The 14,775-nt window shown below is 42.8% G+C and overlaps 1 protein-coding gene across 1 annotated transcript; it reads left to right on the top strand.

Moving 5' to 3' along the window:
• Positions 1–3,751: 3,751 nt before the first annotated feature.
• On the top strand, positions 3,752–13,812 carry LOC139051721 (uncharacterized). Its single transcript, XM_070528706.1, has 7 exons — positions 3,752–3,978; positions 4,066–4,087; positions 4,490–4,580; positions 5,315–5,454; positions 6,541–6,687; positions 9,431–9,643; positions 13,492–13,812. Exons 1-7 carry the CDS (start codon positions 3,752–3,754, stop codon positions 13,591–13,593), a joined length of 942 nt encoding a protein of 313 aa, XP_070384807.1. The 3' UTR covers positions 13,594–13,812.
• Positions 13,813–14,775: the final 963 nt, after the last annotated feature.

The raw sequence follows: 14,775 nt of genomic DNA on the forward strand, positions 1-14,775 counted from the left end.
CTTGGGCAGGGCTTGGCTTTTGCAAATGGCCAGCCCGTTTGCCGACCACCGGCATACTGTCGGCAGACGACACCGGGCCGGCCTCATGACCGCCGGTTTGATTATCGTGGCCGCGTTCGGCCAACACACGGAGCGGCGACTTCCCCACGATGGCAACAGCATCGCTTGTCCGCGGCAAGCATTCCTGTGTCGTATTTATATGTCGGTTTTACCCACTCAACCTAACTCCCCCCCCACCCCCTAACAAAAAAAAAATCAATTACTTCTACTCTACAAATTTATCCGGTGCCCACCTCTATAGCGTAACGCAGAGGCCATGAACTGCACAATTGACAAATTATTCAATGCTAGTGAGAATATGCAGGTTGCCCATTCCGAGGAAGTACTGAAATGAAATAGAAGCGAAAAACGACCTAATTACCCGGCAAGATATAAATTAAACTAGTAAACAGAGATGTTGATTATAGATTTTCCACTCCAATTACATATTCAATATGGAGAGAAACAGCATTCGCATGCAGCGTGCATTGACTCCAAGCATTGACTCCAAGGAGAAAAAAAAACAGCAAAAAATGTCGACGCCACATGTTTTACTCCACCTAATCAATGTGATACAATAATTGACCGACGATTCCTCTAAATGAGAATACGACGTTTTGCGTCAGGTAGCCGTCAAAGGACCGGCACCGCTTCGGTGATTTTACTCAAACTGTGACAACAAAAATGAATTTAATTTATTAATAGGATATAGAAAGATGAAAAGCGGGAGGTGGAATTGCCGGCCAAATCAGTTGCTATGCCGGGTAGACCATGCACACCTACCAGCGCTTAATGGCAAAATCGATGGCAAACAAGATGATGCATGATTAAACAATCGCTCTCTAACTTTCCTTGAAATTTATTGCGGGTTTCGGTTGTTTTCTTAAGTCAATTAAGCAAATTCGTTCTAGCATCAAGACATGCACGAAACGGCGCGCTAGGCTCATCACGTGATGACTCCAACCAAGAAAAGCGCGCCTAATAGGTTTCTCAGTATGCACTGCACCAAGTGCTGTGAGAGTAAAATAAAATGGCCCCAGCCTAATAAAGAGCGTGAAAAATGACTATTTTTACCCTCATCTCTTATTTTGAAATATGCTAAGTGATTTATGTAGTGAAAAGTTTGTTCATGTATATTGATTAAGCAGGCTGTTCACAAGCTGTAGACAGAACCAGCTGGAAAATGCTCGAGTGAGTGAGGCGCGCTTTCCCGCAACGCCGCCTCGGGTGCTCAGTCACCTGAGTCTAGCGAAGTGTACTTTACAGCAAAGCAAGAGCTCCGGCACTGTAGCACACAACGCGAAGCACCTACCCTATAGCCCGTGTGCACCTGTGCCGCTTCACTTCGATGCGCCGGATGCACTGGCGCCCCGCGGAGCGCGGCCTCAGTGAGCCGTGTTCACCCTAAGAATGGACGACCCTGTACATGGCACCTGTATCACACGTTAAAACAGTTCTCAAGCAGTCTCTTGCACCAAAGGGACTGCTAGGGATACCTGAGCAGCACTTTTACTAAAGCAGCACATAAGAAGGTGGGCTGGTGTGTTTTGCATGCTCTTTCGATGCTTCTAGATGAACAGAGTCATCTTTCCAACTGCGCGGCACACTGTCAATTGAGGAATGCGAACCATATGGCCGGTGACTGTTTGAAACGTGCCAGCGCCGTAAAACCTCAGAGCCATCAGCAACTGCAGCATGGGAGGCACACAGGCTGTCCTCTGTTGTCTTCGCTTTCCTGGTTAGACAACATAGAGAGAAGCTGTCGCACAGCGTTCTTCGTGAATATGTAGCGACCGAGGAATTGTTCGTCGTCATACAGCTCCATTAGATGTCTCGGTCACGTAGGACGGGTTGCGGAATTTTTGGCAAGGGATGCGCCTCTGAAAACGCTGTATCCATGGCGTGGCAAGCAAACTTGAAGTTAGCTAACCTCCACGCAACATTCATTTAGGAGGCTGCCATGTTGGAATAACGCACGAAGTCAGTTTCAAGCTAGCCCGGGAGTAGACTTGAAACTTGAGCTTACTTCGACCAAGCCAAGTCGTCCACAAGTCGTCCGCAAGGTCGAGCACGATTTAAGACGAGCAGCGAAGCTGTCTTGAGACTGCCAGAAGTCAAGTTCGAGCCAAGTTAGATCTCTGCATTCAGGGTTGTAAACATCTGACAGCCTGCAAATGACACTAATGATGTAGTGCACTCACTCGAAGTGCCGCTTACTTTGACCTGTTTAACTGGTATGTAATATACCAGTTAGGCCTATTAGTGTATTAATGTAATACCATCTATTAGGCATATGAGTGTACTAGTCTTATACAGGCCATTAGTGTATCGGTGTGAAATTCAGTGTCGCTGTTTGCGGCATTGATCCTCAGACTGATACACCAATAGGCCTACATATAAATGTGAAGGTCAGTAGCCTCTTAGGCTACATAAATATGAATTGGAGAGCAAAACCACCTGAAATACATTACAGTACTGTCTACTGAATGCCCCAAATACAGTAGAACAAGTAGAACTGCAGAAATTGCTAGAAAAATTTTTTTGCGCAATGTGAATTTTTACACATCGCCTTTCAATATCTTCTTCAGGTCAGCAATCTCGATTGTGAAAGCTTTTGGTCCACTTCAACCAGAGGACATCCCTTTAAGGAAGTGGTTAAACAACAACCTGAACACAAAAATATAAACATATAGAAACTATTAAAAGCTGGGATGCTATATCTGCCACTAAAATTGCACTCAGCAAATATTAAACTATTTATTTGCTTCCAAATTGGAACACGGTGGTACCAAAACTGCCAAACTAATGTTATGAAAAGGTGATGTACTAGTTCAAAATGCTTACCATAATAAAAATATCACAGCAACAACAGGCCAAATATAAAGTGCATAACACCAACATTAAATGTTCTTGCGTTACATCAAAACTGTGTGTAAATGAGGAACAGCTGTAGGTACAAATCTTGCGCGGCATTTGTCAAAAAGCTAGGCATGCCAAAGTAGCAAGCTCGCAAGGCTTAGCGCATTCATAGATTGCGCACAACAATCGGGCTAGTGACACTACGGAATTACGACTACTTTCGGCATTAAGAAAAAACAACATTATACTGCATTAAAAGCTTTAATAAGTCAAATAATTACCTCCAGATGGTAGAATCAGCACTGGGGAAGTCTCCGCAGATCGACTGATATATCCACAAAGCCGCGATGCACAGACATAAAAACAGTTGCCTTGCATTGTTTCGAAGTGGCAACAGTGTCCACTGATGAAACTATGGAAATATACTATGGCGCAAATCCGATTGCGCAGGAACTAACACCATGGCACATCGTTCATTCACTAACAATCTGGTGGCTGTGTTTGTGTTTTCAATTGTATGTACTTAAACTTTCTTTGTTAATTGCCATGGCACAAGCAAATTTAAGGTGGGGCTTCATGTGGCCTAAAGACGAATTTCTGCTCAGTACAGAGAAGTAATATCACAAATGTCACTTGAGTCAGTAGTTCTTGTGCTTTCTGTTCTGTCCATGATTTCACTTCTGCCACCCATTTGTTTTCCTTCTCATTTTGCCGCTGCTGCAAGAAAATTACTCAGCAGTGCTTCTGTTTAGCCCCTGCATGTTTATGGATTGTTTTTGTTCTGCATCTCACTGCCATAATATTGTAGCACTATTTCTGTTTTAATTCTGTACAACTTTGACATGGACTCACAATGCATACACACGTGCAATCTTTAATTTTATGCACCATTGTTGATGTCCTCAACATTGAGGAAGTTTCGCCAACTGCAGTGCTTCCAAGTGTACATACGGTGTATGTACTCCCAAATACGCCCCTCGACATAAAGCTGAGCATTGAGAGGCACAGCCAGGGACAGTATTTTGAAAACCGCCGCAGAGTTGTTCAGTGGCTGTACAACGACCTCTGCTCATACAAAATGTAAGTGTTGCTGTAGGGCAATCTTGAGGCACGTGTATCACAATGTCCACTGCATGAGTGCCCTTGCATCTAATACAATAACTTAAGGTCTGGTTTCACAGAAATAGAAGTATGCAGTGGTGAAATGAGCTTTGCCTCCTGTTCGTCACTCGAAGCACACTTTTAGAGCCCTTACTTGAGAATGTAATACAGTCCAGCCTATTTCATAGCCTCACAGTGCATGGTGTATGTCTTGCATTTGTAAATTACCAAACACACTCAGGAAGCATAGTGACTTCCACTGATGAGTACAGCTAGAATTGCAGTTCCAAGTAATCATAATTTGCATCACTTGTGCAGCTGTTCCCTGCTAAAATTTAGGGTCACTGTAGAATGTTACGTATTCTGTGACAACTGGGGTACAACTGGTGTAAACAGTCTGTACAAGTGTCATTTCTCTTTTCCCTGTCAGCATACGTGGCATAGTGTGCTGGGAAAAGTTGTTTTTCATCATTGTTGCACATCTTACTAGGTATATCCTGGGAAGCTTTATGAGGAAGCTGCAAGGGCACTCATCTCCAAGTACCCCAATTTGTCGGACACGACAGGAACCGGATACATAAGCAAGCTCTCTTCTTGTTGCTCTGCATTTATGTTTAATGATAACATTCAGTTTAAGTTTGGTTCTGTACAATTTACTAAACGATGTTATCTTTTGTAATCTTTATTTAGAAATGCTGTTGACTCTCTCTTGAGGGTCAGTGCAGGGAAAAACATCATCTTGCATCTAGAAGTTTACATACACGCTTATACACAGATATATAAAGCATGAAACACAGTTGACAGTGCTGCGATATGAATACACATGAGCGCAGTCACATTTTTTTTTTCATATTTCTCAGGTTTTCTTTAAATTTCAAAAAGAAGCACCATGTGGGAGGAACAAACCTCATATGTGTTAACAGGAATGCTTGAGCATGTGGCCGCAGATACATCCGCACCTTCTACCACGTACAGTGGCGCTATCAGACAGATTACACGCCACATGAATAATTGCTCAGGGTGCGAGCAATTATTTTTGCGGTGCATAATATCACTGATAGTGCCATTGTGCCTGTAGAAGGCACAGATGTACATGCGGCCATGCGCTCGAACATTGCTTTTAGCAAAATTGAAGTTTGCACTTTGTTACAAAGAACTTGGTTGCACAATTGTGCCTGCCCTGAGCCCCTCTGCAGTAGCAAAATGCATTTCGCCTTATAACAATTATAGATTTTTTAATATTTCATCTTGGTAAACTAATTTGGTGGAATATAATACAGATTCCGAGGAGCATCACATGATGGCAAACAATAAGGCTTTGGTTTCACCGAGTCATGGCTTAGTGTTTTTTTTTCTTTCTACCTTCTTCGCTCTAGTCTCATGGAACTTCAAGGATGTGTGATGTGCATGCAATCAGGCACACAAGCTCAATGGCTCAATTCCTGGTTGCTACAGGTGCATTTTGATAATAGCAAAATTAAAAAAATACCGTACTTGGTTTCTGTGGTGCATAGTTAAGTGGCTCTGGTTGTCAAAATTAATCTGGAGCCACCACTACAGTGCTTCATAGCCTTAAACGCCATAGATTTGACGTGCTGTGTCGTGCTGCAAGCTGGTCGCGAGTTATGGAATTGGCTGAGTGGCACAAGTTGAAGTTCTCTACACTGAGTTATGCTATCATAGGCTGTGCTACAGCCAGTCTTACTTACTTTGCTTGAGTGTTCACGTTTCATTTCTTACTTTATTTATGTGTTCAGCTACAGGAAAGGCACCTGTTTTTGTGTGTACCTCTGTTTGTCTGCACCTGTGCATGTTTGTGGCCAGCAGTCTAGTAACAGGCAGCATTAATACCTACCACAACCATTCATACCCGTCATGGCACTAATGCTAGCAGCTTATTTATTGTTTTATCACTTTGAATAATTGGTTACGTTAGTGTTCAGGAGCTGCAGGTGTGAGTTGATGTACATTCATTGAGTAGCGAAACATTGCAGCAGTCTGCTGTTGCAGTTTGATATCATGTGATCTGTTCGGTACATACTTGAAAGCAGCTGCACCATGAAGTCGTGTATGCAACATTTTGTGTTCTGTGTATGCATTCGGCACAGCACTGTACTTTCTTCATGATGGAAGGTATGGTACAAAGTTTCCAGTGCATGATATTCTCCAGGATTCCCACCACAATGTACCTTACATGAGCAGATACACCATAGCACTTTGCATTCACTAGCAGTGCCTTGCATTTTGTGCTAACCAAAACTGATAAACATGGCATGGAGGGTGCTGTTGACCAGTGTTTCCAGCTGGGCAGTGCATCACACTTATAAGCATGGACCACATAAAGTGAAGTTGTTAATTGTGGTACGTGTCATGCCTACATATTTTCTCAAGGAAAGATGTTTAACTGCTTCTAATGTGAAGCGCATTGTGTGCTTAGGGGGGGTCAGACAGCACGATCAAATTTTTTTATGCATAACTGTTAGGCACTGTGGTGCGGAGGAATGTTTTTCTTTCTCTGCTGATGGAAGTGCGGAATTACAGGACTCATGGCGTGAGGCCCTCAGGTTTAAGGCCAAATATGAAAGAAGTAAGCTAAGGAAAGCCGATGAATCCGAGGGACTGCCAGAAAAAAGGCCGAGACAGGAGATGCGACCTGCACTGCCTCGTAGAATGACAAGGCCCACTGCAGTATGTACAGATATCTTGTTTATTACTTATCCTAAGATGTACAATTGTTTGGGAAAGGTTATTGGGAACCATAGCTGTCATGACTAACAATGGGTCCTACAATAGAGTGCCCTGAAACTGCATACAGCTGCATGTCACTTTACAATGCACATCGGCTTTGGAAGTCAGTACTGTTCTAAATGCCCAGTGGATGTTAAACGAATTGAGTCTCAAAGCAGGCTTCTCATTAACTAGCGTATCATTAATATATATATATATATATATATATATATATATTGAAGACCCTAATTCACAACAAAATTCACTTAAGTAGTGCAGACTGTGGTAAAAAGATTATAAAAGGGTAAGGTGCCTAAGAAAGGCTGGCCAACATTTTGATAGGAGGACCTATCTTCGTCAAAGGTGGCCTCGTCATCCTCGGCACGTTAGTTTTAAAGGGTTAGTAGAGTGACGTCACTTGCAGTTGTTGTCGGAGGCGGCTGGTTGTGAAGGGAGAGACTGCAAGGAAAATAAGCGCTGTCGCCTGACGTCTGTAAGTGTGGTTCCTAAGGCGAGAAGACAAGAGGGGGAAGGTGGGGGAAAAAAAACAGAGACCACGAGGAAAAAAAAAGAACAAGAAAGGAAAATTAAGGTTATGGGAGAGTGCTGGGGGAGCGAGAGAGTAGGGAGCGTTCAGGGGTGTCGTTGTCAGCATGCTTTTGTGGCTTTAGAGGAGCCGGTCAGCTGGTCAGTGCGCAAGTAACAAAAAAGACCCAAAAAGACATGAGTTGAAAGAATAACTTGAGTAGCGTAACAGCAATGCGTCGGGTAATGTTGAAGTAGTTAAGATGGCGACAAGGCAACAAGGAGCCATCTTAACTCCTTCAAAATTACCCGACGCATTGCTGCTACGGTACTCAAGTTATTCTTTCAACTTATGTCTTTTTGGGTCTTTTTTGTTACTCGCGCATACACCGGCTCCTCAAAAGCCACAAAAGCATGCTGCCAACGACACCCCTGAATGCTCCCTACTCTCTCGCTCCCCCATCACTCTCCCATACCCTTAATTTTCTTTTCTTGTTCTGTTTTTTTTCCCTCAAGTCTCTCTTTGTTTTTCTCCCCACCTTCCCACTCTCCCCCTCTTGTCCGCTCGCCTTAGGAACCACACTTACAGACTACGGGCGACAGCACTTATTTTCTTCGCAGTCTCTCCCTTCACAACCAGCCGCCTCCGACAACAACTGCAAGTGACGTCACTTACTAACCCACGAAATCTAACATGCCGAGGATGACAAGGTGGCCTTTCAGAGGTACCTTACCCGTTTTATAACGTTTATACCACAGTGTGCTGCTGCATCTGTCAGCCCCATTCTTGATTCTGGACTTAAGTAGTGCATGTTGTTAGCTGTTATTTGCAACTGCTGCCACTTGCTGCACTTGGATCTTTCTCACATGCGGGAGATAAATCCAAATGTGTTTACTGTATGTACCCTAAAGCAGAACTGACAAAATTTGTCTGACTTTTTTTGCTCTTGATAGCCAACTCCGAAATCAGGGTATGACACCGCAATTCCTGAAATGTTCAACACATAATAAATAATAACATATCTTAATGGATGAATTCAAAAAGTGTGATAATATTTTTTTTTAACTGTTTGCAAGTGATCCCTGTATGTCACAAAATTTGGGGGGTGGTAGGGTCACGTATCACTGATGTGTGGGTGAGTGCAGTAGTCAAAGCTGTATTATGATCGCCTTTTTGAGAGCCTTAGACAACGTGATAATAGGGGAAAGAAGATGAGAAGAATGAAGGCGACTGCATACACAAACAAAAGCAAGACCCAATACCGCCATAGGGAGTGTGAGCCACAATTTCTGTGGACAATAAAAGGAGAAGATGAAGCTTATTATCTCGTGGAATGTGGTGAAGTGCAGAGAGAAAAGGGGAAGAAGTGTGTATTCACCATGCATCTAGCTTTCAGCGGGACACTCATTGTATGGCTTATCAGCCACTAGATTGGGTTGAACAGTGTGGGTGTCAGCAGTTTGTGACCACTACCTCCAATTTTTGTGATGTACGTGAGATAACTTGTAGAGAAACCCTATTCCAAGAAGTTGTACTCTTATTGGTATGCATTTTGTAATTGTCACCGCAAAGAGGAAATAATATTGCAGTCAAGGAATTTGATGTGGCATGTAGTGAGGTGGTCAGAAGTTATCTGATAAAGGAAAATAAGGAAGGTAGTCTGAGTGTGCATTGATGACACCAAATTTCTGGCTGTATTTTGCTGAGACCTTTATGCTACTTGAATTTATAAGCCAAATTTGTTGCTGTAGACTTATGTGCTCAATGCAAGGAACGAAATTTTTGTAAGAATGATATGACACAAATGACATGAAAGTGTTCGCAAGTGATTATGTGCAATAAAAAAATGCCCACTACTTCTTTCAGGATATTTGTGACACATGGGTGTGACAATGGTCAAAATGGGGACCTGGGTAACAATATGGGCTACTGCTGCTGTACAAAGGATGATATTTTTGGCTGAAATCGCTATTCAAATACTCAGTGAAGTAAACTTCATGAAGTCTAGTATTTTTCAATACTCTCAGCACTACCTTAATCTGAACCATTCTTAGTAAACAAATGACTTCTCAATAAAGCATCACATGTTCTCAGTACTTGCAAACATTGCTGTCTAGTTATGTCTCTCTGCACTACAGTACTGCTTTTGCAAAGGTAATTAGTTAACTTGTTTTCTAGGTCGCAAATATGGCAGACGGGGAGGATGAGGAGTCCATTGCCGCCCATATAGCTGGGATGTGCAAAGAACGCCACAAAGCTAGCCCGAATCATGAATATTTGTCTGACTGCATGAAGCGGACATTTGCTGACAGGAGAGGATGGATTGCCTCTGAAATTCCAAGTGTGAAAGACGTGCTGGAAAAATATCCTGCACTTTCCACAAACGCTATTGTAAGTATTCATGATGGTTTCTTGCCCAGAAAAACAGCTATTTGTTCTTGTATTGCATGGCTCACGCCTTTAAATGTAGCTGTACAAGAAATCAAGTATGGGGACAGTACTATCATAGTAAGCATCATAAAGAAATTGAAGGTTATTGCAAAGGAGCATGGTTGACACATGGTATTTTAGGTTTCTTGTATAGTCCTAAAGGTGTGCTGCTGAGAGGGCATTTCTTACTTTTAAAGAAATTATATATACAAAATGCATGAAATGCTTGGAACTCTAGAAAGAAATATACTAGCAAGCCCCCAAATATCTAAATAATTTATTCATTGCTGTTTCCACTAACCATTTTTAGTTTAATTTCCTAGAAGATGTGTCATGATGTCATAATGCAGAAGATGTTTATGATGTTTGTAATTTGATCCCTTTGGCTCATTTGGTCATTTGCTATGCTGCTACTCTGCGATCCATTGTGGCTGCAGAGCAGATGACTGAGCAAACTGGAGCAAGTGGCAAAACATCACATTGTTGTTACGTGACCACCTTCTGTGTTGTTGCATCATGACACATACATCTCTGGGAAAGTAAAATGGAAATTGGTTTATGTAAAGCACTATTAAAGTAAGAGAGAGAGACAAAAGGGAAAGAAGGACAGGGTGGTTAGCCAGTGTGAATACCGGCTGGCTACCCTGTGCTGGGGAAAGGGGTAAAGGGAATAAAAGGAGAAGGAAGAGAGAAGAAAAAAAAAAGAAAAATGCACACAGTAACGCGATGTTACGCGCAACAATAGTCAAAGGCGTACAATTCGCACAATTCACATGTCCTTAAGAACTTGTGCAAAGCCCTTAAGGCCTTGAGTGCAGAAACCCGTCTGGACCAGTGTCCTAGAACTTTCTCTTCTGTGAAGGGGCGATTGTCTAGTTTTTGGAGCACGGTCACGAGCACTTTGCCTTTGCCTATTAGCACGAGCCTTTGCCTATAAAAGTAAAGTATACAGGGTGCCCATAGGCCTGTTAGTATTTCTTCTAATGTTTTCATGTCGACTTTTATGTGGCTAAAAAAAATATGAGGTTAGAAAATGCCCATGTTAGTACTCCTTTAAAGAGTTTCAAATAGCCACAGAAAATTTGTTATTATTCAGATGCAATTACATGCACTCAGTAGTGGAACAAAAAGCATGTTTTGATTTGTGAAATGATAATCTGTTACAGCTATTCTGTTAAATGTCTGTTCTTTCGGAAATTTGCTAGATCTTCCCATGGTTATTTGCATTCATTGAAATTCCTTGCAACATTAAGAAGGCATGCCTGTAGTATATTGGGAAGTGTTCTCTGTTCTCAATGGCTTGGCAAAGGCGCCTTCAAAATAAAAATTTGTCGATAAGCGACAAGTTATTACGACTTTTTTTTTTTGCCGGGTAATTAGTGTGGACAGTGGAGTGAGCCCTACACCCCTTGTTCGACTGGCTGCAGCACTATTTCAATGAGGAGGCTGAAAATTTTATGCTATCAGCCTCCTCGCTGAAATAGTGCTGCAGTTAGCCTCAGGTCAGATGGGAAAATTCAGCGTAACTTAGAGTAAGTGCACTTTGCTGTTAGTGTCACATGCAGGCTGTCAGATGGAAAAGTTTAGTTACACATGCTGTGGAGTGCACTCGGTAACAAGTGTGTTTGATGAAATCGCTGCTCTGCGGTGACGTGTGTAGCCTCAATACTAGCACTTAAGACTAAATAAGAAAATAATGAACGCAGAGTTAGCACTAATTCTAAGACAGTTTTTTTAAGTTTAAAATGTTATGATGGTCCTTGTGTCATCAGTAAAGTTAAAACAAGCTTGAAACGTTCATGTAAACAATGAAAGGAAATTTTTCAACGTTCAAAGTCCATCTTTTTGATGGTATGGATTCTGAACATGTTCCTTGCTTGTATTGGCTCAATATACATGCAGGGTGTCTACCAACCGGGAAAACCGGGAATTCTCAGGGAATTTGAACAGTCTGGAAAAACTCGGGGAAAACTCAGGGAATTTGTGCTTCCATCAGGGAAAATTAGCTGCAACTTTATTGAAAGGGAACGAAAGTCGTGGTAATGCTGGCTCCAGTAACAGTGGAATCGCAACGAATCATTATTGACGCCGTGTCATCGGCACGATGTATTGCCAGAGTAGTTAACGACCGATTTTCTAGGCGCCCGATTTTTCGGACATGCCCGATAATTTGCACGGTTTTGCGGCACCACCACGTACTCCATATAGTCAATGTATATTGCCCTGACTGCAGGTCTGAAATGGCATTAATCAAAGCCGCCACCGCCGCTATTTTGATTATCTCGCCGCCTCGAACCGGCACTCTCGCAGGCAAATCCGCAAATCCGTAACCACCACCGCGGCAACGTCAGGCCTAGCTGCTTCTATGTTCGCTATTAAGCTTCTTGCCGTGCGGTGCCGTGTTTTTCATTGAAAGAATTCGCCGCTATCACCACTGGCACCGACTCCGCCTTTGTAATCCTAGCGATTGGCTTTGAAGCTCGCAGAGCACAGCGCGTTGCGTAATGCCAGTCTGCGAAAGTTAGCTTCGCCTCGGTACACTAGTGTGAGGCGGTGAAGCAAAACAAGCGTGGGAAGGGGGCAATTGTCGCGGGACACAGTATACATTACTTAATTACACATGCGTGCACGTCGTCTTCTGTCACAGTACAAGCCCTGATATGCCTAAAAAGCGTACTGGCAGGCCTTCAGAGCTTTTTGAGACGTGCCTGTGGTAATTGTAGCCCTTAAAGGCAGTTAAAGACATGCATTAATTTTTTTCAGACTGCCCGTTTTTTTTATCAATTTTTTTTGCGGCCCCTCGGAAGTCCAAGAAATCAAATGTTGACTGTACAACTGACCAAGAAGATGCTTCAGATGATCCATGTGGTGAAAGCGTGGTAGAGGGAGGATGAGAACAGAAAGGACCGACGCACTGAGGAATTAACGAGAAAGGAAGGGTGCCGCCACCTTTTTGAAGAAGCTTGAGCTAAAAAAACTAAGTGATGGCTGATGCTGAGACAGGTGTCCCTCATCCAAACCAAAATAAATTGTTTACGCAGTGAAACCCAACACTGAGATGTTGTGTACGGGCTGAGAGTATGTCAGGACAGTTAAGGTTGACTTCCCAGCTGCTGAGAGAGAACCTTAGTTGTGACAAAGTTCAGGACCTCATACAGATGAGCTTGCTATCAGTTGATAGAAATAGCTGATATTAAAAAAATATTTACTTATGTATGCATCTCCTTTTCATTCGTATTTGAAAATGTTCGACTCAATTTGGAATGGGCTTTACCATTTCTTTCGCTGTGCATTTTACTAACACCTTCCTTCTGTTTTCTTTTTAAATAAAATATATATTACTCCTTACTATTCAAACTGGATTAAGTCATTTTTTTGTTTCAGCATGCTTACTAGAGAGTGACAGCATCGGGCAACGTGGTGTCAGCCTGTCTTGACATAAAACAAAGATCTAACTCATTCTGGGAATTTCGCAAAGGTGCTCAGGGAAAACCTGGAAAACTCGGGGAATTTGGAAATGTCAACTTGGTAGACACCCTGATGACCCCTCCCACCCTTTCCTATGTTTTGGTGCGAGCTCCTCCACCCTCCCCTGAGGGTACTCTGATGCAAAACATGAAGGAAGTGGGCAGTGCTAAGAACTTTGGCTGGAGACCTATCCAACGACTTGCCCTTTCCACTATAAGCCTGTTCAACATAGAAAGGAGTGACCTCCAAATGTTGGGTAATGTTGTCTTGTACCGGTGAATCTTGTCCTGTGACATAAACTAAGGGTGATTGTCCTTGCCGACATACCCGGCAATTTGCAGGGTGTTATGATCTGTAAGGAAGAGGATGACAGAAGGCAGATGAATTGGAGAGGACACGGAAGTGGAACCTTTAATAGGCCTGTGATGTTTGCTTCATGCTGATGGGCTCCTACAGGCAAATACAAAATGAAGACATGGGCTTATATGTGTGTTAGCATTTTTTTACATGCATGCAACCTGACTTGGCTCTCATCAGCAGCTAGGCACTATGCTGTTGATGGCATTTAGGACTCCCAAGTGCTGCTGGCTGTGACATGGTGACTAGCGCAAAGGTGCAAAGCCAGCGTTCTGCCTGTGTGACATTTTGCATAAATCCAGGGAAAACACGGGGTAGGCGGGAGATGGAAATTCAAGACGATGAGCAAAAGGAGAACAAGGTGGAAGCAGGGGCCAACGTTTCGACAAGTGGATTTGTCTTCTTCAAGGCTTCAAGAAGACAAGTCCACTTGTCGAAACATTGGCTCCTGCTTTCACCTTGTTCTCGTTTTGCTCATCATTCTGCATAAATATATGTCTAGCTGTGGGTGGGAACAGTGACTTGCTCAGTTGCCATTTTCCTTTATCATTGAGTGCTCCACAATAGAAGTAAAAATATCATCCATGAAAGAAACAGGGTGAACAGGGGAAGTTGTTCGAATTGATTAGAATCAAGCTGTGTAGGCAAAGTAATCGCATATTGCTGATCACCTGTCACACCAATGGTACACTGCAAACACATCAGTGGGTGCAGCATTTGACTCCAGTTTATCTTGCACCTACCGTATTGTTCATTTGTGGAGAGCAAAACTGTGTCCTTTAGCACGTGGCAAAGGTTAAAGACATTAATTAGAAGTTTTTGCGATCTGGGAATGTGGTTGTTTGTTATGGAAAGAAGATACCTCTTTGTGTTGTTTATTGATATCTGTGACAACTGTCTGGGTAACATATGCACAGACTATTTGTGTTGCAAAATTTTACCTCGGGCTGGTCTTGTGCCGCGTTCCTTGTCTCGACTTCATCTGTCCTGGCGTACAGGGCCTGCCATGTGAAATACCTCTTATAGGTGGAGCTGTTTCATTGGAGTGAAATAATTTCTGAATACATTGAATTATGTACTGCACACTGCTGTACAATGTCTAGTTGAGGGTTTTACATTGTACTGCCTAGCCTTATCTAGATAAGACCCCTGCAACAATCGCAAATCTTTTCATTGAGCATAAAAGTAATGAAGTTGGGGTTTCAGTGTCCCAATGCCCTCTTTCTTTTCGCACAATGTTGTGCTTGTATATTGTGTTCAACGGTGGC

This window comes from Dermacentor albipictus, unplaced genomic scaffold, assembly GCF_038994185.2.
Source record: "Dermacentor albipictus isolate Rhodes 1998 colony unplaced genomic scaffold, USDA_Dalb.pri_finalv2 scaffold_14, whole genome shotgun sequence".
Lineage (NCBI taxonomy): Eukaryota > Metazoa > Arthropoda > Arachnida > Ixodida > Ixodidae > Dermacentor > Dermacentor albipictus.